Source organism: Branchiostoma floridae, chromosome 6 (assembly GCF_000003815.2).
Source record: "Branchiostoma floridae strain S238N-H82 chromosome 6, Bfl_VNyyK, whole genome shotgun sequence".
In the NCBI taxonomy this organism is placed as follows: Eukaryota; Metazoa; Chordata; class Leptocardii; order Amphioxiformes; family Branchiostomatidae; genus Branchiostoma; species Branchiostoma floridae.
The window spans coordinates 2517578-2542467 of record NC_049984.1 but is presented as its reverse complement, the minus strand read 5'-3'; the positions used below and the strand labels follow the sequence as shown (position 1 = coordinate 2542467).

The following is a 24890-nucleotide window of genomic DNA, read 5'->3' as shown; positions in this document are numbered from 1 at the left end:
TATTACGGCTGGATACCCAGGCTAACAAAAGAGCTCCACATGGATATACATAGCATATTGCTACAAGGTGTGAACCATAATCGACACAACAGCTTATATAACAGACAACCGATTGTGCCTGGCCTTTGTACGTCTGACTAGAGAGGATGCTCCTACCGTGCTTGATCAAGTTTTCAAATAGTTCAAACAGGAAAGTATTTGAACATATCAAGCCTTGGTTGAACACTTTTGGACTTGAAGGCATGACTATTTTGACACCACAGAAAGACTGACTGCAGTCCCCGTTGCCACCTGGGTAGCCGGATTACCGCTCAATCGTGCAGGGATTACGCAGCCCGTGATTTGGCGACCCCGCGTGACCCCGCGCTCCCGGGCAAGTCACCCGGGGCGCGTGCCGGAAGTCCGATTATCGGGCTGTGCTTTCTCTCTGTCTCGCTGCAGCCAGGTGTGCTCGAGCCGCGAGCACAGACAATAGAATCCTTACCTGTGGTTACTGTACAGGTATACCCACCTTTCAATCAACACTTTGTATTGTGGCTTTCTGTACATGACAACATGAAAAGGGAATCCAAAAAAGCGATCCAGGACTTGAAAAGGATACCATGTTGTTTAAAGCATTACATGAACTTGGTTAAATATTGGGGAGCGTTCAGAAGCTCACCTGTGGTGAATTGTACAGGTATAACCACTTTTCACTCTAACCAGCACACCTGAGGTTATACTGATTTGATTTGTTGGTTTGGAGATTGAAGTAAATTATTGAACTGGAAAATTTGGCCTGGGGAAAAGTCTGTAGCTCTTGGTTCACACAGGTTCAGGGAGTGAATAAATAGACTAGTGCTGTAGTCTGTTGCAAGTTCTCCTACCAGGTTGAAGTTGTTCAACTGCCTTGAAGTACTGTAGTTGTTATGTTGTCCTCTTGCTATGTCTTACTCCAAATCTGTACTTCTTGTTTCACACAGTTTCTGGGAGTGAATAGACTAGACTAGTACTGAAGTCAGTTGCAAGTTCTTATGCCACGTACCAGTCTTGAAGTAGTTATTATGTTGTCCTCCTGCTATGTCATGTCAAAATCGACGAAGGAAATTGTGTCATCTGAGGATGTTTAGGTACTCTCAAGATTGGCAGTGTTGTGATGTTTGTTGAATAAACTAGTACTGAAGTCAGTTGCAAGTTCTCCTACCAGCCTTGAAGTAGTTTTTTGATGTTGTCCTCTTGCTATTTTCTTTACTCCAAAATCGTTAAGAAATTGTGTGTATTGAGGATGCTTTAGGTACTTCTCAAGGTTGCCAGTGTTGCAATGTTTGTTGAATAGACTAGAGCTGAAGTCAGTTGGAAGTTCTCATAACAGCTGTGAAGTAGTTTTTCTGTTGTCCTCTTGCTATGTCTTAATACTCCCAAATCGTGTGGTCTGAGGATGTTTTAGGCACTCTCAAGATTGCCAGTGTTGCAATGTTTGTTGAATACACTAGTGCTGAAGTCTGTTGCAAGTTCTCTAACAGCTGTGAAGTAGTTTTTCTGTTGTCCTCTTGCTATGTCTTAGTACTCCCAAATCGTGTGGTCTGAGGATGTTTCAGGTACTTTCAAGATTGTTGCAATGTTTGTTGAATAGACTAGTGCTGAAGTCAGTTGCAAGTTCTAGTCCTACCATCCTTGAAGTTATTTTCATGTTGCCCACTTGCTTTATTTTCCTCTAAAATCTTTGAGAACAACGAAGGAATGATATTTTGTGGTCTGAGGATGTTTTAGAGGTGTTCTCATAATTGGCAGTGTTACAATGTTTGAGACACAGAAAATGACCTGATTTTGTTTGGAAAGAGAGGATCCAAGAGAGGGAAGGGTGACATTTTTTCTGAGTCCCCTCACTCGACTTAAAGTCACAAGAAAGTGCGGAAGATAAATAGCAAAGCGAAACAGGTGGAGTTAAGGGCTTCAAAGGTGAAAAAGATGATCATTGTGTCAACAAACCCGTGGGTGGCACATTGTCCTGAGCAAACGTTGTGGGAGCCTTGCGATTGTTTGTTTATGTGACCTGGACACGTGTGGGCACACAAGACTTTAATACAGGTAGCAACTGCGTCAGCTTCCAGAAGTAAAAATACATAAAGTCCAACCTGTACCTCTTAGCCTGATTAAATCTCGCTTATAGCAGCCCGCCAAACATCCGCCGGCCCCCGTGGCGAGGGGCCAGTTACAGCCCTGGACAGCGGAGATTGGGTTACACAGACTATGTACCTCTATATAAGGGCAATCTGGCCATTGTGAACACTTTTAAGTTGTCCCTTAGAATAATTTTTGCCATGGAGTAATCACCACCTGTCCACACAGACCAGATTGAATTGGTCCCCTGAGTGGTCTTCTTGGCCAGGTTTGACAGTACACTTTTTTACACACCTCATTTTTTTCCAAGAAACACTCGCTAGAAATGCCTGAGTGAGTAAACTGGTCAGTTCTCCCCAGTCCTCCCAGGAATGCCGGACTGACCACTGGTCAATGGACAGGTGGATTATTTGGTAATCCCATGTTTATAGTGGGCCCATATGGACACAGTGCACAAACGACAATCAAATAGCCAGAATTTTCCGCCACCTGTATTTGCGATGAAACACCCGGTGGGTTTGAATCGAGGGCAGACATCCTTGAAATAACTGTACATTCGTGAAATGCTCCCTTTTCACTCCTTTGTTGAGAAAAATTGCAACATTTCACCAAAGAGAGAGAAAAGTAGGAAGGAAAACAAAGAAATACAGGAAGGAAAGGGTCCAGAATTTCACAAAAAATCTTCCTCCAGAGGGATTGTTGGCATTTTTGAGAAGACAAGCAGTGCTCGAAATACCCACTTGCATGTACACAACCACATTTTGCTCAGCAACTTCATTTTAAACCCATGTAGAGTAGTGCATGAAATTTTGCAGTTGGAACAGTCTGATTTTCCCATACCTATGTGCATAAGCTTTAAAATTTGTATTTATATCTTGATAAGAAGTTACATGTAACTGGAAGAAAGACTAGCTGATTTGAAGAAAGTAATAATGAGGAAGTGGGGCAACCTGAAATGTTGATGGTGCAATCTAGCTTTTGACTCAGGTTACAGCCTGGGCAACCTGGCTGAAAAAAAATATTTTGAGCACTGATGACAAGTGATGGGAAAAGATCTCAGAAGATAAGGAGGATGGAGGAGGATGCTAGGTAGCAGTCAGAAGAAGATGATGATGGTGGGAAGAAGACCTTTCCATGAACGACATTCAGCTGTTGGTCAGACAGAGGGCAAGAGGGCAGGCTCTCTTTCCCAGGGTGCTGACCTGGGTCAAGCCATCTCCTTCCCAGGGGAGGCTACTGTTGGCACATGTAAAATGGTTTACAGGTGTGACAGGCCTGGCTTCACTGGACATGGGCTATTCAATACTTATGGGCTCACCATCATTGGAGTCTAAAAAATCTCAAGTACACATTTCATGGGCTTTTGATATAATGGCCTTTTAAGTATGGAAGAGTGTGAGAGGGGAAGGAAATAGGAAAGACCCAGAAATAAAGTTTGGTTAAAGTAGAATTTTGAATGTCCAGCCATTGTAATGGTCTTTTATGTATAGAACTTATTAGAAGAATGAGGTACAGTAAGTAGGGAAAAATCCAGAAATAACAGGTTAAAGTAGAATAAAGGTTAAAGTAGAATTTTGGAAGTCCAGGCCTGAACAGTTTTTCTCCCACGGCCATATTTCTGTGTCAGGCCACTAGTATTACTGACTAGTACATATATCATAACCAGGCCCCTGGTCCCAATTAGAAACACCTTTCCTCCATATGGGACAGTTTAGAGTTGATATAAGCTACTGTACAGATGTTTATGTGGGTTCCAAACACTTAAAGCTTACGTTTCTAAATATCAATTAGAAGCTACTTTGTACATCCATAACTTTGCGTACATGCATACTCTTTTCCGTAAGGCGTAGGGAGCCTATTTTAATTTCCTATAACTTGTAGGGAAAATCATCTTATCTTCGTATTTCGTAGGGAGGTGACCAAATTTAGCGTAATTGCCTTCCTTGATTTAGCGTAATACGTAGGGGGGTTCTTCTGAATTCAACGTAAATCGTTGTCGGGGCCCCCCATGCAGACCCTCTTTGCACATACGATTGTAGTTTTAGTTTAAAGAAATAGAGTACTCAGTAATTAATGCAATGATGCATATAGTGATGCATCCTTGGTTACTAAATGGTTGGTCATGGCAGGAAGACAGTGTGAAGTGATCTCATGTCTTTTAATTCCTTTGAGACGAAATGAGCTGATTTTTGGACAAGGAAATGTCAGAATGACTTACATCTTTCTTAGAGAGAATTCTCTCCAGAATTCCTCCTAGCATGACACAGAGAAGGGGGGTTGGAATGGACAGGTGATCGCTAGTGGGGGTTCAAGCACCAACTGCGAAGGACAGGACAGCTGACTGATCAAGACATTGTCTGGATTGAGAAGAAAAAGTTCATGCTACCCTCTTTATGATTGGAAAACTATTAATTTTAGGCTGAAACCATAAACTAAAATTATCAAACAAGATTTCCAAATCTGAATTCTGCTGCAGCAGCAGTACCTTGGAAAGCTGCCAGGGGCCCCAAAATCTGATCATTTCTTCGATAGGACAAGAGCTAACCATACACCAAATCTCCTGACAATCCATTTATAATTATAGCTAATTGGGTTATGCTGCAAAACCACATACAAACAAACAGTAACTAAAACAACTATTAGCCTTCTTGGCAAAGGTAACAGAAAGGTTCCACATCTGATGATCTAATCTAATGTAATCTACAACAGTTTTCCTAAAGACAGCTATCATTATAACTTGTAGGAGGTGAAGAGTTGGGTTCACTGGCCCTGCCATTTGCGGCTATCACTATGGCTGACGCGTGACCCCCAGGCAGTTAACAGTTGACCCCTTCTGACCCCTGTCTGCCCAGTGACACCCCCAACCCCAGAGAGCCCAGGCCACAGCTTCAAACAGCTTGCCTGGCTGGAATCTCTTTGAACTATGGTAGGGTGGAATTCATTGCCGCCAAGTGCAGTAGGGGCATCCTCAGTAGATAGCTTTGAAGAATGCTTGCAGCTAGTAGATGTGCAAGAGTGTGGTGTGAAGGGTCGTTCAGTGTAATATAACCAGCTGCTGCTGCACCGCGTGCCTGCGAAGCTGGTGTGTTATGCTGAAGGGTAGTTAAACCATCTATACATATACAGTAGCTGGGGTTTATGCTGAAGGACGATCATATACAAAATTGGTACAGAGAAAATATTCAACTTCAAGAAAGACCTGTGCTTGTCTTCATCCTTTACCTGCAAACCAGCAAAAAATGCATCTTCCACCAATGACCAGAATCTAAACTTCAACTTCAAACTTCTAATTAAAAGTAACTTCCAAGAGACATACAAAAAGGAGAAAACAGACTACAAGAAAATTTTTAATCTGCTTCTAAATTAGTGCATTTTGCTACAGACCTCCCCCTACCATGACTAACATATGTCCATCCCAGCCCACAGTAAGAAGTGACCCTAGAAGGACCTGCGACCACTAAAAATACCACCCAGGACTTCTAACCATCCTTTAATATGTTTACAAAGCTATTTCTGAAGTAACGTTTCAAGGCGCTAACACGGTAAGTATGTACATATAGTTGTAGCAAGTTATGCTATGAAGCCGAGGCAACCCTGTGACACAGTACTATACTTAGCAAGTACACATCATAAGTAAAGTTAACAAAAAAGCTATAATATTATTGATATCAAACAAACATATGTTATCATGACACATTTGACAAACATCTAAGACGTACTAACACTTATTGTGACTGTGGCGCCCCATCCTACTTCTGAGTTTGTGCTAGGAAAGTAGAGTTCTCTTTGGAACTTGTGGAGATCATAAGTTAAAATATTATTGATATCATGTTACTACAACAAATTGTGACAAATATGCTTGGACTCTACATGTAAGAGACCCTTAAGAACACACTTATCAAAAAGAGTGCAGGTGACCTAAAATGCTTTCTTGAAAGCCGCATAATGATTGTACTGTACAATAAAGGTCTTCATTCATTCATTCACTATTAGCTACATAAAATGTGCCATGCTTCAATGCTTCACTTGGACAGAGTCTTTACTTTACTTCTTTACTTTAACTGCCTGAATGTCTCATGTCTCTCTGTCTGCCATGTTTGCTCCAGGCTCGAGCTGGTTACTTCTACCCTAAATAGTCTCAGACATGGTCATTTACATCTCTTAGGGGGGAGGGTCCTTCAAGGAAGTAGAGGGAGGTTCCTTGCATCTTAAGATATTGGTGGAATATTTCTAAGACTTGGGTATAGAATGTTGTATTGATGTGCAAGGAAAGTCCACAAGTTGACAGAGTGGGGGTGAGGACAGCAGTATGTTTTCATTATTACCCCATGACCAGTAATGATCAGTCCCCCATGTGTTAAGCCCTATCCACCTGTCACCAGGTGGAATAACAGGTGATAATAGGGACAGGTGAGGGCGACCCAAATTGGTAATTGTAGCCCCCGATGTCTGGAACGGCAGGTAATGAGCAGGTATCGAGTTCTTTCACGTTTCGGACTGACAGCTCGGATGTCAAGGGAGGAGCAACTTTGTTTTTCCCAAGGTCTCAGTCCTTCAAGAAGTTGTTCTACTTCTGCAGTTGCCATCATGCCAAGACCGTCACCAAGGAAAGCTACGGAAACTAAGAAACCTTAAGAATCCCTCCCATACTAAAAGAAAAGTTGCCTGTTAAAACATTCCAGGTTGGTAAAGCCGTAATTGATGTTAAGTTACTTGAAGAGCAGATCTGTTTTGATCATGTTTAAGTGACTCTGAATTAAAACTGTGTCACCCACTATCGTACTATACTTGCATAGAAACAAGTCATATGTCTGAGAAATTCATATCGAAACTTAAGTCCTTCAAAAGCCGAACAAAGCCAGCGAGATCGAGGACGCGTATTGTCACATGGGGGGTCCGTGTTTTGCTTGGTGTATAATGTTGCATGTACATGTGGGCACAACACTGCGAACGACACTACAAGAAAGCTGCACCGTCTTGTAGACAACGTCTTAAAGTTCTAGGGTCCCTGATCGTCACTGGTTATGGCAGTCCCTCGGTAGCTTGAGGGTTATTTAAGGATTGTAATTCTGCTGTGGGTTGTTCTATTTTACGACTGGTTTTTACGACGAGTGTTTTCTTTAAGAGGAGGCGTAACATGTGTCTTAGACCGACCTTAAGGCCATTCAGGACCGAGACACGAGACACCCTTAAAGAAACCTGCCCGGTCCTGTTCTGCATTACACAACAGGGCTTAACTCGCAAAATAAACGAAAACATATATCATTCAAAACCGATGTTGTTTTCTACCTACACGTATACCAGACTGTTGTGTCGCTTCTACTTGGATCTCTAAAACAAAAAAGGACTTCCTCTTAAGAGGTATCAAACGGATCATCTTCCCTAGATTCGTTAATAGCCTTTCTGTCCGTGCTGTTTGGCATAATATTGACTCCCGTCCCTCATACACCTCCTCTTTATTTGGCAGTCCGTCCCCCGGCTTTGTGCGGCTTGTTTAGGAACAAGGGGCGTGCGGCAGCTTGGGCTTGTCGTGCCCTGATGAGGTTTGTTCACAGGGCTCAAAACCAGGGCTGTTTCCAGCTTTAAATTTTTTCCATCCCACTCATTGTTGGGGACCACATATTGTTGGTTTTCCTTACTAAACGTATCATTTTAAGTCCATTAAAACAAATTTAACTTAAGTCCAAATTTAGGGGGCAGAAATTTTCTTGTTGGGAACTTCCATGACAAGATGATACCGTATTTTTTTCAGCTTAGAAAGAATGACAATGAAGAATAACAACATGGACTACCATACAATGACTAGAAGGAAAAAAACATTTTAAGGTGGAGACAGCCCTGCTGAGTTCATTTAAAGACACCACACAGGGTTTTCAATGATATTTTTTTTTTTTTTAATTAAGTACTACCATGTGATTGTAAATCATGATGAATATTGACAAATATTTAGAAAAAAGAAGTACAGGAATACCATGTTTCAGAAATTGTTTCCATAGTTTACAACCATTTCTAAAGTTGCCATTAAAAGGGATCATTTTTCTATGCAGCTGCTTTGTTTCCAGCCCCGTCTCAGGCGGGGTGATCCCCTTTCCTCCCCCCACACCTGTATAAACCCTGGGCTCCGCGCTTTGCTGCAAACACACCAAAAACCTCGGACACAATGAGATGTCCCCCATCCGATCCCGCTAACGCATTCCACTATGGGCTCAGCACAAGAGGGCAGCGATGAAAGAAGTCTTGGTTGCTATGGCAACATGTTTGTAGCACCTCTAACATGTCCTCAGCTTTTTTTAAAAGTAACAATTGTCTGTTTATAGAAGTTGGTCATGTGTGGAAAGTGCGAGCGTGGTGACTTGTAATTGTACTTAAAAGTAAACTCCTGGCTTACCTCTATCGAGCTTGTATAGAGATTTTAGGCTTAAAGTAAGTCCAGTATTACTACTAAGCCAACTCCTATGGGATTTAAAAGGTTTACAATGATGCAGTTGAAAGCTTGTTCTTCTGCTTCCGAAGAACTTCCAGCAATCTCCTTAGCCTTCAATCCCTTCAATCTGTACTTATGGGAAAACAGCTGACTTGTTGTACACAACAAAAAGGAAGCCCTGAGTTTCTCACGTATGGCCACACCAATTTAATCTGTTGATTCACAGGTGTTTTTTTTTTAAGTGAAGATGTAGACACAAGCAGACATCTTCTTTGTATTCCATCCTGTTACATAGATCTGTACTTTTTGGAAAACAGCTGATTTCTTGTAACGTTACACAAGAAAAAGGAAGCCCCACATTTCTCACGTATGTGTTGTTTGGTACATCCTCATCAAAACAATCCCAACCGGTTGATAATCCACAGAACCAACGTTTTGGGCTCTAATCCGGATTTTCCCCAACCACCCACATGAGCGATGTCCCTATATGGCTGATCCTTGATCCCAACATTACCTCATAGATTATGCTCCACAGATCTCATATGACCTTGGGACCACGTGACCTTCCCAGCTGGGAAAACGATCACTTTACCTCAAAAGTCATTTCAGCAAACCGCAGAGTTCAGGAGACACGCTGGGCTCCTTACCAGATTCGACCTTGAACAAAAGGTCTGACCTTGAAAAGAGGGCAAACACCATTTCTTTGCTAAAGAGGTTCTTTTGACAGAAGGAAGTGTTCATTCAAATGAGAATAGATCAATATTAGAATAGTTATTTGTTTGATTTTTCTTCATGTCTTTTGTCAAGAACTTGCAAATACCATTAGTAAAATCATTATTATAACAGCAGGACTCGAAATACTGGGTGCATGTGCACCCAGGTGCACCCAAAATTGGAGCTGTGCACCCAATTATTTTCTGTGGGTGCACCCAAATATTTTCTTAGGTATTTGTATGTAAAGATATCAAAGTATACTAGTATATAACATATTCTTGACATCTAAGTTAGAAAGAGGATGGAAATGTCTGTCATGGTACTTGTTTAAGAATTTGATAGCTTGTAACTAAGTTTTATTATTTAAGTTATTACTTAGATTTAAGTGGTGCACCCAAAAATTTTTAAGTGCACCCAATTTTTTAAGCTGGGTGCACCAGTGCACCTAATCCCAAAAATGAATATCGAGCCCTGAACAGTAAGACTTAAGAGCTATACAATGCAGCTTTGGTGATATTTTTTGCCAGAAAAACCTTAAATGATTTTACGCCTGTTTTGCAGATCCCTACTGTAATAGATAAATGTTCTAATCACACTACTTATAGGAGATTGCCCTACAAATTGGGAAGTTAAACCCTTCAGATGTGCCAATTATCACTTTGTACACCAGACTGCTACTTCTGCAGCTACAACAAATCTGGTGTCATCTTCTGTTTCATTTGCTATCTTCATTTAACACCTGAACAAGCGATGAACAGGGATTTTTCCATTTTATTCATAGGTTTCGGTCTTTGGAACACAAGAAAACCTTTTAAAGAGATATTTCTTGAGGATAAAAACATTACATTTGCGCCAGCGAGTTTAAAAGGACGTCCATGAAACAAAAGGCTAGAGTCGTCTGCGGTTAGATCAGAGCAGATACAAGAAGAATCGACTATCAAAGAGTTCATCAATGTCTAACAAACAGAGATTAGCAACACAATGACCAGCAGAAGTAACTGTTAACATGTTTCTCTAGATTTTCCATGGAGGCACTCGGCTAGAAGTAACTAACAAAGCTGCTTATTTCTTCACACTCCTTAACAATTTAAACTCATCGTTTCTTTAAAATCCTCCCTTCTGAACTCTCTCTCTCCTTTGACAGTTTCTAGGTGGGTCAAGACACTTCCCAAGTCCCCTTAAGAAAGTCAAAGAGCTCTAAGTTTGTATGCCAGCTACACGTCACTTTGTTATTTGATTCCTTGTTGTTTTATTTCATGTCGTTATCATTATCTCTTGACTGTGTTATTTAGCGTTTTGTAGTCCTGTATGTGTGTCCTTATTTTGTTTATGTACATGAGGAGAAGACCTCGATAAGCAGGGTCTGCTTTCCGTCTCATCCTCTTTAAAGAAATGTGAATAAAAAAAAAAAAAAAAAAAAAAGAGCTCTAAAGATGGTTGTGGTAACAGGTAAACCTTTTATGGTTTTAGGCTGTGTTTAACAAATTGGGAGTTTGCCAACATTGATGGTTACAGCCACTTAAACGTTTCTACCCTTGAGACCAGTTAAAACTGGCGGGCATCTTAAGTAACGAGTGACCTATCACCTCAAGATTCACCTGTCAAGACCCTTGGAGATATCCACCTGTATGCACAACAGTTCACCTGTTCAGGTAAGACATGTCACCTGTGCAGGTAAGACGTGCCCTCTGCCCAAGACCTCACCTGAAGTGTCCTTAAGCAGGTGTAAGTTGACTGCAAGGTGCAAACACTTTTCTCACATTCCCCCATATAACTCTTAATGACTTCCCAAAAGCCGCCTGTTGTAAATAACTTTCAAAGAACCAAGCAGAGTAATTGCGATCAGATTGAGAGCCATAAAACACTCTTAAGTAATGAGAAACAGTCTTCGGTGGTCAAAAGTCATTTCTGGTGCATGGCAGAGCTTGAAGTACTTTGCCCTGTTCGTCCCGCTAAGGACAGAGGAGAAAATAACTTAAGGGGCAACTAAAAAGTTGTCAAAAGTCATTTCTGAGGTATGCCAGGGCTCTATATTCTTTTGTCTGTAAGAAAACTATCAAGGGACCACAGAAAAGGTGGCTACAATAGCGAGGTGGTCCTTATACATACAGGTGACAACTGACACCAGTACAGGTTTGAATATATTCCAGATCTCCTAGAAGATGTAGAAAGTCAAATTGTTACGTTTCTCAAGTTCATGGTTCATGGGAGCAGCAAGGATTTCCAATTATACCAGAGGCCCACTGCTCTATCGGGCCAGAAGCTTTAGAAACTTAACAATTTTCCCTTTCCATATCTGCTTGGAGATTATGACTGTGCTCCTGCACAAGCTGGTCACACGCAGACCAGCTGAGTGTTCTCCCCTCGCTATCTCCGGTTACATCAGCTGTTTACTGGTGGGTGCTACAGGAAGAGCACACGTGTGTGAACTCACTTTGTGGGGCCGTATCAAGTCAATCAGTTGGTTCATGGATGCTGCATTTCTTTCGTAGATATATATGAGCTGTAAAGGCTTGTACAAAATATGTTTTCCTATTTCATCCACTTAAGTAATGTAGAAAAATTCGTATTCAAAATGCAAGAAGGTGCAACTTTCCATTTCCAGATCTGTTCTTTTATCTCAACTAGAACTGTAAAGCTAGGAGAAGTCGAATTTACGCAACAAGAGTTTAGTTTTGTATCTGTTAGATACATCTGTTGAACATGTTGTATTGTGACCTGTACTTCGCCCTGTATGGAAAAAATGTACAATAAAGCTCACAGACGCTCACAGATGCAATGGAGTATACACATATCCAAGCCTTCCTCTGCAATTATTATTTGCCTTGCTTTCCATTTCTACTTTCAAAGGCTGGAAGAACCGAGGAACTGAGTTGGTGTGGCCTAAGGGACAACATCACAACAGGAAAGGGCAGGGACAGTTGTGCTACACAGGTGCATACAATGTACGTGTACACTTGGTCTGGAGGGAAGTACGTACTACAGCCAGACACACGTGTTTGTCAGCACACACAGACAAAAACGCGCGTAACCAACAACAACCAACAACCACTGGACAGACAAGGCGTACAATATGACCAGGAGAGGAGGAGACCACTTCTGTATATATTTATATGCCTTTTCTTCAAGACTTACGAAGATTCTAAACTTGAAATGTAAGTAACAATAGGCCCCATTTTCTGTCTATGCACAGAGTAGACAAGCACTAGATCCGGATAGGACAACCACTTGGCAGATTAGGTGTACAATGTGGCCTGGAGGAGAGATCACTTCTTCATATATTTCTTCAAGACTTTTGACTTGAACTGCAAGTGACAATCGACCCCAGTTTCTGTCTCTGAAGAGGCTAGACAAGCATTATTCCAGTTAGGACGCACCATCAGTATCACGAAATAAATCCCTAGGAAAATTCTCTTTCTCTACAAATTTGCTGAGAAACACAGTGATGATTTGTTCGTGCCTGATACCTGTCCAGAGAATGCAGAAAAGCACTCAAGACAGACAGGTATCTCCCAGGCATCTCAGTTATCGGACACCACAAATAAGGGAGCAAAACGTTCCCCAAGTCTCCTTATTGGCGGCAAATATTAATCGTGAGAGACCACAAGTGGACGGGGATAGCGCCATGTACATCTGTGTTCTGCTAGCTGATCATTTCACTTGTTTATGGCGATTGTCCGTCCATACCTTTGCATAAACATGAGGTAACTTCCTTTCTGGTTAAAAATCTACCTTACTTTACAAATTGTTCCAATAGCCTGACGTCTAACTACAGTCCTGACGGAAGTGTTCTCAATCCTCTGTACACAACCAGACTTTACTTGGACAAGGAATGTTCTTGATTGCCATAAACATTAAACTATCTAGAACGACACTAGGTTAAGAAAACACCTGTCACATATAGCATCAATGAATTACACATTGTTCAGACATGCATATTCAACTCCCGTCTTCTTCTCCCCTTCTATGGTAGGACATGCACCTTATCTTTCTATTAAGATGTTTGTACCGACGCAAAAGTAGTTTCGCTGGCAGAAAACATGCCGGTGCCGAGTCAACGAGCCAAACATGCCGCGGCTACCGGTAACGACCGTTACGTCTGCCCTCGTTATCTCACCTGTCTTGGCCAAAGGTTAATGAATTTGCAGACCTTAAAAACAATTGCAAGATAAATGCCTCGCCTGCGCAAACGGGCCTTATCGAAAGGATGTCCAAACCACACCGGGTTGCTAAGCTGTGTTTTAGAGGTTTCAAGCTTCCACGGAATTGCTTCCCTGTTGGGTACTCAAAACTTTTTTAAGACGAGAGTTAAGAAACATTTGTCTTCAGAATCCAGTACTGTATTCCAAAATGACTCCATGAGCCTTGTTTTGTGGTGATCTTCAAGTAGATGGAAGAAAAAAGGTAGCCGGTGCACTCTGTGTCGATCGGTTATCTTGATTTGCGAGGAATTTTGAAGAGTCCTCCACAGCTGTGAGGACTCCTTCAGTAGTCGATGGCTTGCAAGGGGTGCAAAGGGGCATCTCGAGTGCCGAATACTTGGAATTTCGCATACCTTTTTTACCACAGGACATATCAATTATCAATTAAGCAGTATCAGTATGTGTTACAGTACACAGAATCGCATGCTTAAAAATATCATGACAGACACAACTGATGAAATGCAATGTGCAATTACACTTTTATATCCATTCAAACACCCATGCAAAATCTTTGAATCTTTCATTCTCTTTGAACGTAAATTGTGAAACTGTTACCATAATTCTATACAAAACCAGTGGTGGAAAATGATCACATCCCAACTCCCAAAGCAGCATATCCCCTAGCTCCTTTTTATCTTAAAAACTGGAGCATTTATCCTGAAATGTTTTAAGACAAAAAAGTCAACCATTATTTCCATCCTGCTTGGACAGTAAGTTCCCACACTATATATAGAGCAAGGCCACCTCTAGATAAGACAAAACACTGGATAAGATACTGGTGAAACAAGTGGGTTAATTGAAATAAATATATAAAAACTGTTCATTTATCCCCCTAGAAACTGTCTCAAATGCCGCTAATTAAGAAACAAATCTTTTGTCAGCTTCCTCCTCCTTAACAAAAGCACTCATTAAAGACCCAGACCTTCCTTATCATGACATTCTTAAGTTGCTGATAAGGCAATGAGGCTGATGTGGTCAAGAGTGTCCAGCTCGACCTACTTGTGTTAGTGCACAAGCTGTGCGAGATGGTTACAAAAAGAAAATTCATCAATTCATCTTTGTGCTGGGATCCTATCTGCTCCCGAGGTTGACTGGGCTTTGGGTTGGATTGGGAAAGAACTTCACACAGGGCTTAAGCTGTAAAATTAGGCTATATCCCACTAATGTGAAATAACAAGGAATTATCAAGTTTGCATTTGACCCATTTTTTTAAATATTTATTTTAATGTCAAACAGTGACGAGGATTTGCTGTGTAGATGTGTGGGTGTGTATCTACAAGTGTCCACCTGAAATGGGGACGCATCCTTGAACACCTTAACCTCGGTAAGGACACCTATTCACGTATGTTGGCACCAATACCCAATAACATCTTGTCTCTCTTACTTCATGTCTTAGAACTTCTAAAGACTGAAGACGCAATCCACCAGGCCTTCCTAAAGGGTTGTAGATAGTAGACTTTCGGGGAAATGGTATAAATCCTGGAAAGTTTATCATTTTACTCTGGAAGCCCTATGGTGGCCAAACTCCTCTGGCAAATCATTTTCAATATTGCCAGTGTAGGTAGTCTGGTAGTAGAGACAACTACATGTAAATGTCTCCCCCACCAGCCAAAAGCACACTCAGCTCCAGCCAGACCTCACCAATGTTTGCAGAGATTTGTAGTTCAGGGCAGGAGGGCTGCCCGTCTATTTACACCAAACAACGGGGACTTGTTTGACGAGCGGCACGGTCACCGCTCTCCATACAGCACAGCTCTAGCTGCCAACTTTGTACAGCTTTGGGCCAGGCCGGGAGAGAAAAGGGATCGTCCCCGGGTTTCAACACAGTGGCTGAGTGTGGCTGGTGGCTTTGTTGGGAGGAAGCCGAGTGGAAAATGCTCTGTCACTGTCTCTTCTTCTCGTTTTTCTCTCACAATGCTGCTGCATCTAGGGATGTCCCTGTAGCGCAACTGGTAGCAGATTCTCAGTGGAACTCCTGATTCCAATTGGTTGGTAACAGGGAGACCCCAGTTCTAAACCTGGGTATCGCCTTTTGGTTGGGTCTGCATCTGTCTTTTGGAAGGGACATAAAATGGGATCCCCTGTGAAAATTCTTAGATATTCATAGGAAAAGTCATATGATTTTTTAGCAAGGTGACCAAATTTTGCATAATCACCATCTTTGTAATATGTAGAGGGTTCTCCTAAATCTAGCATTAAGTGTTATCGGATCTCCCCCATGGGTTCTTCTAAATTCAACATTAAATGTTATCAGGACTCCCCCATACGGACCCTCTCCAGTGATAAACCTTTCTCTGATGTGAGCCACCAGGCCAGCAGAGCTTCTATTTTTCCTTCCCCACATAAATCATTGGGAGATTAAAAGGCTTCTGTCCAAACAAACTGCTGTTAATAAATCCCCCATCTTCCCTCCCCTGGATCTCAGCACAGCTCTTCTGTCCAAACTGTTGTTACAGGGGATCTGTTGGGATGGGAGACAAACAGGACAGGGTGTGTGTGTGTGTTCGGAGCTGTAGTACGGACAGGTATGGACTCACCTGGATAACACCTGTGTTACAGGTGGGGGATCACCCTTGATAAGACATAAAAATGCTTGAAAATGGGAAAGTCAAAGATGACATTGATAGCTTGCAATTGTCGCAATTTTTCTAAAGAAGAGTGTACCTATGAACTCATCCTGTATATTACATTGCGCACTTATGAAAATAGAAATTCTGGTAAAGGGTTTGTTTGTTTGTGCCTTTAGGGTTGTCCTAGGCTTTTAGATAGTACCTTTTATTCATCATGTTCAGAATAAATATGATTTAATGAAAAGTCCATAAGGTTTGGTTTATCTAAAAAATACCTTTTTAAGCATCATAGATGTCTTTCTTCTTACAAATACAAAATGGAAGGAAAACACCTGTTTACCATAGATCTATGGCTGAATTAACCAGGAGGCCCTCGTTACTCTGATTAAGCTGACAGATTAATTTCTACCCGGTGACAGATTCATTTCTGGGTTTAATCCTGATCTAATACTGCTGCCCTTATTACGCCTACACGGATTCGTCTTATTACGCCTACACCGATTCGTCACCAAGAAAAATCACAACTGACCAAAACGTTTCTGCTGAGGCTACACTAATTCGATTTCTTGGTTCTCAGATTTTTTTTTATTTTTCATGAAGCCTGAGGACCAGGTTTGTGCCTTGGCACAGTCTGTTTTATGGAGTGAATACAGCCACATTCAAAGAGACCCGTGTTAATTATAATATTGTAATATTTGAGATTAAATAGCAGATACTTAGCGCTTCGTTTATGCTTTGCGTCAAGGGCGGGGTTGAGGGTTAATGGAAACAGCTTCTCCCCAACACAAGTATGCTTCAAGTTCACACACAAGCTACCTAAGTTATGGCAGAGCTACATGATTATAAAGGGATGTCCCTGTAGCTACCAGTTAAGCTGCAGGGACATACTCAGTCCCTGAGCTCTTGGTTCCAACAAGGAGGTTAAAGAAAGAGAGGAGAGCGTTCCTATTGTTCCTATCTTTGCCGCGAGTGTGAATCACATCGAAGTGCTAATTGCCCCAATCTGCATCTCGCCAGGCTAGCGTGGGCCTTTGTTTACGAGTCAGTTTCAACATCACTCGTCCAGGAACATCGATTTGGGGCCGGGATTTCAGCGATTTTGAGGATGATTCTCATTAAATACAGCGCTACTTTTACTAAGGAAACAGATATCAATAGTGACGATACTTCGCCTGAGGCAAGTGCGAGCATAGTTCCCCACGGGCCACAGAAATGTGTGTAACAACAAGTCACGCGGTGTAGAAGAACGCTGGGTCGGCTTTCATAGCCCAGGACACACGGAGCTATTTCATAGTATTTGTAAGAAGCTTGAGAAACGCTATGCAACTTTATTTTCAAGTCTGTCAAATTAAGATATCAAGCCATCTGTGTAAAAAAAATGCGTTCCTCGTGAGGCAAAAATTCCCTCAATACCGACAAAATAAATTTCCTCGGAAATATCATCTTGCTTCCCATCATTGCCATGAACATCCACGGAGCCCTTAGAGTACAAAATTCATGCATCACGAACAGCAAAAATCGATCGCAAACAGCAACAACAAATACTTATTTGGCACACCCAAGCCCACTACTATCGTTGAAAAAAAGTCTCTTTTGCAGGGCAAGCGTAATAATTTTTTAATAGACACATGAAGTAGAGAATATTGTTCATAATTCTGAGACAAAAAAATCGGGGATACAGCGACAAAAATGCCTGTAAATTCACTCAACTTGGTCGCACAGCGCCGAAACAAGTATCGACATGATCGCCATCTTGGTCTCTCCACAACAGTACTGTTTGCACACGTCACCTTCGCTTCCCAAATAAGGAAATCTGCGGAAACTGCGCTCATCTCGCTCGCAGTTCGGCAACCCTCGGTCGTCCTCGGCCGGGATCGCGGTGCATGACGTCATAGCTGGGCTCATGTGATTGGCTGACACGTCCGGGCTCATCAGAAATGGCGGGAAACCCCGCGGCCATCATGGTCATCAGAGACGCGCCGCCGGATAGCGGAAACAATGGGCCCGGAGGGTCTGAACAATAGCCCGCAGTGGGGTGTTAATGACTGAGCTCTCTCCTGTGATTCTTTAACCTCCTTGGTTCCAATCATTTGGTAACTAGGAAACCCCGGTTCAATCCTGGTAAGGGCATCTCAGTTGGGGTTGCAACCATCTTTTGTTGGGCACGTAAAAATGGGTTCTGTGTTTGAAGTTAAAGTGAACAGGCTAGCAACCCCTCACTGTAAGAATATACCCTGCTACTGAAACTGCAAGAAAACGTGCTGCCCTATGTGCCACTAGGCACTACAAGGAGAGCAAAGACACATTTAATGATGGGAAGGTCTTTGCAGCACCTCTAAAACTATCTGCAGAACATCTTTCTACAAAACAGAGTGTGGTCCAAAAAGTGTTTCACATGTTTGATTCTACAGGCAGCTTGGAAGTCCTCAGGGCATTCTGCCATTTCTGGGTAGTTTTGATGAATAGAAACGAAGAAGAAATTCAACTTCTTATCTCTCCGCCTTTTAAGCAAGACAAGTGAATGATTGAGTGAGTGAGGGAATGAGTGATTGAGTGTGGGAATGAGTGATTGAGTGAGGGAGTGATGGATGAAGTGACAAGGGATAGGAGGGATACACACAGACAGGTATCGCACCTGCTTTGTCACCTTGGCTGTCTCGAGAGATGATGTGAACACTATACAGGGACAGATTGAGAAGCTTATCAAAATCAAAGATAATTTGTCAGGGGTAAATGATTATGATGGGGTCAGTACTGGTACGCAAAATTTCTATGAACAAAAATAAGATCGGGGCAGGGGGGGTTAAGGAAAATATGATGAATTTTGCCATGTCAAGCCACAGAGACAAGTAAAACATATGAAAAACACTGGGTATTGTCAAGCCTTTAGTTCATTTTCCCCGGTTGGATGTCTAGAAAACATGTTGTGATTTGTAACCAGCTTTCTATCCACTATCCAGACAAAACCGCTGTTAGTGGTCAAAACAGCAGAGACGGCCTCGTTCTACATTTTTACTCCCAGCCCACCGTTTGCACCTGTGCTGTACTAGACCCACAGCAAATGGACTGGTTGGTTCGAGAAGTGGCCGCCGCTTGTTTTGTCAACTCGTGACACAGTAGGCGACTGTTTCCCCCCGACCCACAACAAGGGAGCGCACGTTTTCACCCCACCGCAACGTTTTCGCCGGGACCGGGCAAGTGCCTCTCTGCTTATTTTGTCAACTCTCCACCACAATGGGGCTGGTTTCCGACGACAATGACTTTGGGACGGGGTTGTTTTACCATTTCTACAGACCAGGTGTTGACAGAGGCGGGATTGTTGTTGTGGGGAGAATGGAGTCAAGCCCAAAACGTCTCCTTAATTGATATATGTCCTTCCGATCATTACCCCTCATCTTATAGCAGTTCACTGATTATGTGAATTGTGATAGGAAATATTTAAGATGAAATGTTTAGGAAAAATGGTACAAACGGTAGACTTGGACACAATAGGTCGGGTTTGTTGTTTTGGGGGAGAGTCGTGAGCCACTTAAGCTTCCAAGGGGTTAAGGTGACAATGTTCAGGTGAACCCACCTTTCTGTGTCCTTCCTTAATGGCCTTGTCACATCTAATCTTACAACGTCTTCTGTCTGGTGACCAGAGGGGCGACTTAAGATCTCTGTTCGTGACTTCTGGTGTCTTGTTGAATCAATGTCTTAGTTAGAGAGCTGGTTAGAGCTCAGAATGCACACTTTCTCCAAATTTAGATTACACACCTACTTTTTGTGCTTGGGAGTATTTGAATTTTGATACGCCCACTAGCATGAGATTATTATCCAGTATTTGATTCTACTATTGTGTGGGTCTTACACAGGGGTGGGCAGCAGTCAGCTAGTCTTCACACCGTGCTTGGAAAAAGAAAGCATGTCGAGGAAAAAGATGGCTTGATCGATGGGATTTTAAATCAAACCAAATCACTACAATATCAAGTTCAGTCTAACCCTTGGTGACAACCGTAGCTACCATACCAGAAAAACGCTGTGTTTGACAGCAGGCAGACTAAGTAATTGTTTTTCTTTTGCGGGGAGGCAGAAAAGGGATGGTACCAAGAATCTCGGGGGCAGCGGAGTCAAACCCTTTTGGTCTTCCCTGTCAGGAGAAGGTGAAATTTCACGTCTACCGTCCCGACATGTTTGTGGTTCATCCATGTGGATCCATTTTTCCCCCAGACGGGGTTGGGGACCGGTATGGGAGGTGGGGCGAGGGGTGGGCACAGGTATGCGCAGGAGAGAGCCGGCAGACAAGGAAGATTTGCGGAAGGGTGCACCCTGCATCCATCACTAAGGGATGACGTTTGCAGTGCAGGGCGAGGACTCATCAGTCAACGTAGGGCCACGGCAGTCCTACTGCCTGTTTCCCTGATATTTTTTCATGTGACAAAATTCAAGAACTAGCTAAATAAAAAAATGGAGGATTTGGTATATAAAAGATGCTTTCGAAAGTGAAAACAACATAAATTAGGCTACCAAATATTCTTGCAAAATATCCCCTTATGGTATTGCTTACTAATGTGACTCAAAACTGAAAATAGGATATAAATGTGCATGGGACTGAGAAACGGCTGATTAAATTGGTTCCGCCATAACAAGTTATTTCCCTCAGGCAAGCTTTTAGATCAGTCAACTGCTGAGAGATCTGCAAATTCTGGCTCAGTCAACAGAATAAGGCTTGAACAGAAGCTGAAAATACTGAAGAATCTCACAACATTTATCAATGAAATACTATCACTCAGTGAGATCTGGAAATCTGATTAACCTGCAAGAGCAACAAGTTATTGGATTTTGTCTGTGCCTGCTGCAATTCCTTCATATGGAAGCCACTTGGCTCCAGACTTGTATTCACTTGGATATAAGATTAGGCAGCAGGTGGAAGATTGAATAGGAAAACCTTTGCAACTCTAGATCTACTTTTCAAATGTCACAGTTCTCTGAGAAGTCCCTTACTTTCAACATGGCAAAAACACAGGCCAGCTGTTCCGAACCTTTCTCAAACATCCTTTCTCCAAAAGCTTTGTCCCTTCTAATCTCCAAGCAGATCCTACAATGGCATAAGATAGTACCAAACTGGCCAAGGAGTGTAGTCAGCCAAGAGCTGTCCATTTGCCATGTAGCAAAACACACTCCTAGGCTGGCTTCACTCCTATGCCAGCTTTTGATACTATCTTATCTTATGCTACCGTAGGATCTGCTTGGAGATTAGGTCCCTTGAAAGACCCGTAGCCAAGTCTGTAATAAAATCCGTCTGGGATAAAACAATTAACAAAAGCCAGTAGCACCATCATAGCAGGGGGGGGTTGTTCAACATGCACCGACCCACCAGGGGGGGTTGTTCCTACATGAACAACCCCACTAGGGGGGAGGCTGCTCCCTATAATTATCTCACCATTACCGCATGGGTCAGCAGCAGGGGAGGACTGTAAAGTCTGCTTAGCGGATTTACACCCATATGACAGACAGATCCCTCCGCATAAAAACAACAACAGCCCGGCCAAGAAAATAAAGGTTAGCACCAGCAGGGGTTAGACATGAACTTGAAACGGTACACACACAAGCAGGAGGATAACAATGCTGCGATACAGCAGAAATGTTTCCACGTTCCAGGGGGTCCTTGTAACAGGGAAGCTATGCCAAAAGTAAACGTGTTGAATGATTAGACAAATGTTTACCGTATAGAATATCCTTCAGGGAGATGGCCCACAGTTCTTCCTGGTGGGGTTTAAGATTATAAGATATCTTAAACAGATCTTCATAACTTAATCTCATACTTAAGATTCCTTGGGCACCCGTCCAAGATCTAGAAGTGTCTTATCTTACAAGTTAATAGTAACAAGGGGCAGCGTACAAGTATCAGTAGCTTTCTTGGCAGCCAATTTCCTGGTACAAATATTGAATTAAAAAAATTCTACCACAATTCTATGATATCATGTGATCTGTAATATCAATGCCTAAATCAAGGCATACAAGGTAATACAAAAATGTACTGGCATTTTCAAAAATATCTAAACTTTACAAAAGAGTATAGATACCACAGCACGGTAGGGACCTCTACATTCAAGAAACAGCTAGCCAAAGAAAAACTCAAAATAGCAAGGAAATCCCCTTTCAGCTACAGTTGTGTATTCCTTGCACAGTGTCCCGCTCGGAGCACGAAAGCCTAGGTGTGACGACACGCACCCCCTTTCACTGCGCTGTCACCTGTTTATTTATACTTCTCGCCCAGAGTGGCAACTATTCAGTAATGAGGTCCTAAATGAATTGTTCTCCCCGACCCCAGATAAGCCCCCGCTCCGTAGAGGGACAAACGCCCCACACAGACGGTGCTTACACTGATGGGAAACAAATACAGCGTGTAAGATATTGTTTGGTGTAACCTTTCAGCGCGGAAGCAAACACCGGCCGGCCGAGTGAAAGGGATCGGGCCGCTCAAAGCCATCTGTTCAGGCGAATGCACCCCTCCTTGTGGCAGAGTGCTCCAATTGTGTAGGGTGAATGCACAAATACAAGTCCTGTATCCATTGCATAAGGAGAAAGGTATAGTAGAAGTACTTACCAGGCCTCCGCATGTGCTTATTGCCGCAGACGAGTTTCCGTGAGAAAGGAGCCTTCCGTGGAAGTGGCAATGTCTCGATTGGTCGTATTTTTCGACTTTCGTGGCCTTGTTCCGTCGGCGGTGGACGGCGAATCCGGGCGCGAGAAGTCTGTGGTTGGGCTGTAGCTCCACGTGGAAGTCTTGACCATGCCCGCGTAGCTTCACGTGGAAAGCTTGGTCCTGATTGGTCCATCCGGGTGGGCGTCGGCCATGCCAATCATGCGAGAGGTAATTCCCATTGAGGTCGAGCAAGTGTGGTGCCACGATTTCAAAATCTGCAAGAAGGATTTAGGAACGATTACCATAACTCAATTCCACGGTGACGCATACCTACAAGAAAGGGGTTCTTGGACTGCTTTAGATGTGTGTAAGACCCGTGGAGTAACCTTATTTCGGGGCCACCTGCTATTGAGCAGAGTCTCCCCCACTGACTTTCCTGCTCTCAAATTGGCTGTCTGTCAACCATGATATTGAAGTCAGGCCAGACCCAAGTCCCTCCCAAACAAGGCTCGCGATTGTTGCAAAAACTTGTAGCCAAAAAAAAAACATGTCCCCAGACTGGTTTTGCCACAATTTCGCTACACTGTAGCCGCCAGAAATTTTTACATAGGTGTGAAAACTATGAAATTGGCAGGAATGTGTCAATCACCTAAAGCTGTCACAGAAGAAAGAGATAGCGAGAGTTGAGGACTATGATCATGGGATGTGCCATACCTTCGGGCGGCATGAACTCCTGAGGGTGTCTCGCTAAAGTCGTCCCCTCGTACGCCCCTTCCAGTCTGTCCTTTCCCTGGAAAATGTGGCAAAAGAAGAGAGGCGAGAGTAAACAAACACAATATAAGAGATAGGTGGCAGCTATCTACAGCAGTAGTAAAATTTTATATATATCAGATCACGGCACGAGCCGGTCTCGGGACGGGTCCTCCCACAACGTTCTTATCACCGGGGTGCAAATTGTCACCCGGCGGCAGGAACCCCCAGGGCTCCCGTGGGAACCGCACCGAGGTGTCCCCGGCACCGCGACCCTTCCCTGCCCCCTCACAGACTATCGCTCTACGCTCCCCCGTGCCTGACCCTGCTCGGTAAAGCCGGTACGGTATGCCGAGCCGACCCGCCGGTACGAAACTAGGTAACGTGCCTGGTTGTAATCCTGTGCAGCAGCGAGTATTCCGGTGAAAATCCACACGAATGAATACAGCAACGTCGCCGACACCATGCTGAATGCGCGTTCAGTTCCACCGGTGAGAGCTACAAAATCCTTCGGGGGTAGGTGCGATGTGTCCCGAGCCGCTCACAGGTCCGACTCGCCCGCCACATGTAAATTATTATCGTAACGCCACGGCCTTTTCTCCGGCGGGTGTGTATATTTTTTCCCGTGCTCGTGTATTTAATATTCCCCTGGTCACCGCGCGTTCCGTCCGGATTCCGCGGCACGTGGGTCCATGCTGGCCGGCCGGCGTCTCTCGCTCGCCGCGGTGTCTACGCGGGTGCCAAAACTCCGGGGAAGAAACCAGCTGGTCTCTCGCTGCCTTGGTCGTCTGCCAAACCGCAAGACTCGATCCCCAAACAGCGAGTGAACAGCGGTGAGGGGCTGTTTGCGGTGGCCGTACCGCCTGTAGGACTACTGAGTGCCGGGTCCTCCCCCCTAGTTGTCTCCCAGCCAATCACAACACGACTGGAACACACCGCCGATTTGAATACGCGCGCGGGTTTGAACACCCAACACGAGGTCGCGTTTATAAACTTATCCAGGAAGCCTTTAGAGCTACTTTCAAACGCCACAGAGTCGCTCAAAAACACTCTTTCTTGAGGCTGTCTTGTGAACTAATGAACGTCACCCTTGAGATTGGCTCGAATCAAACACTGGAACAAGTTGAAACACGTCACGCCAAAACAATTCATACAAAAACAATAGAAATCTCTCTTGGGGGATTAAAAAACAAAACACGCTCCTTTTGAAACACTTTTACATCCGGGTTGGAGATGCCGAGAAAAAACACACGAAAACAACTCATTTGGCGTGAAAAATCGGTGAAACGGTGGCAGAATCTTGTAATCTTATCTGGGATCGCTGCACAGTAGGGGCATGTAGCAGGCGGAACACGCGATTTTCTGGCTGTCTGCTTTCCCCATGGGGTCCACCAGACAAGTTGTCTAGTAGACACGTTTTCTGGGGGCCTTGGGACAATTCTGGAGCAAACTGAACGCGTTTGTGACATAAGAAGGGGCCAACTTTAATAGTTATGGTTATA

General features: G+C 43.4%; 1 protein-coding gene across 1 annotated transcript in view; it reads right to left on the bottom strand.

Annotated features, from left to right (window-relative positions):
- Positions 1-24405, bottom strand: part of LOC118417451 (A disintegrin and metalloproteinase with thrombospondin motifs 16-like) — a 109370-nt gene extending 84965 nt beyond the window's left edge. The window contains exons 1-3 of the mRNA XM_035823013.1: positions 23777-24405; positions 23353-23428; positions 22600-22913 (exon numbers count right to left, since the gene is read on the bottom strand). Coding sequence (XP_035678906.1) covers positions 22600-22913; positions 23353-23428; positions 23777-23854 — 468 coding nt within the window. The 5' untranslated portion in view covers positions 23855-24405. The remainder of the gene's footprint in view (positions 1-22599; positions 22914-23352; positions 23429-23776) is intronic.
- Between the last annotated feature and the right edge of the window lie 485 nt (positions 24406-24890).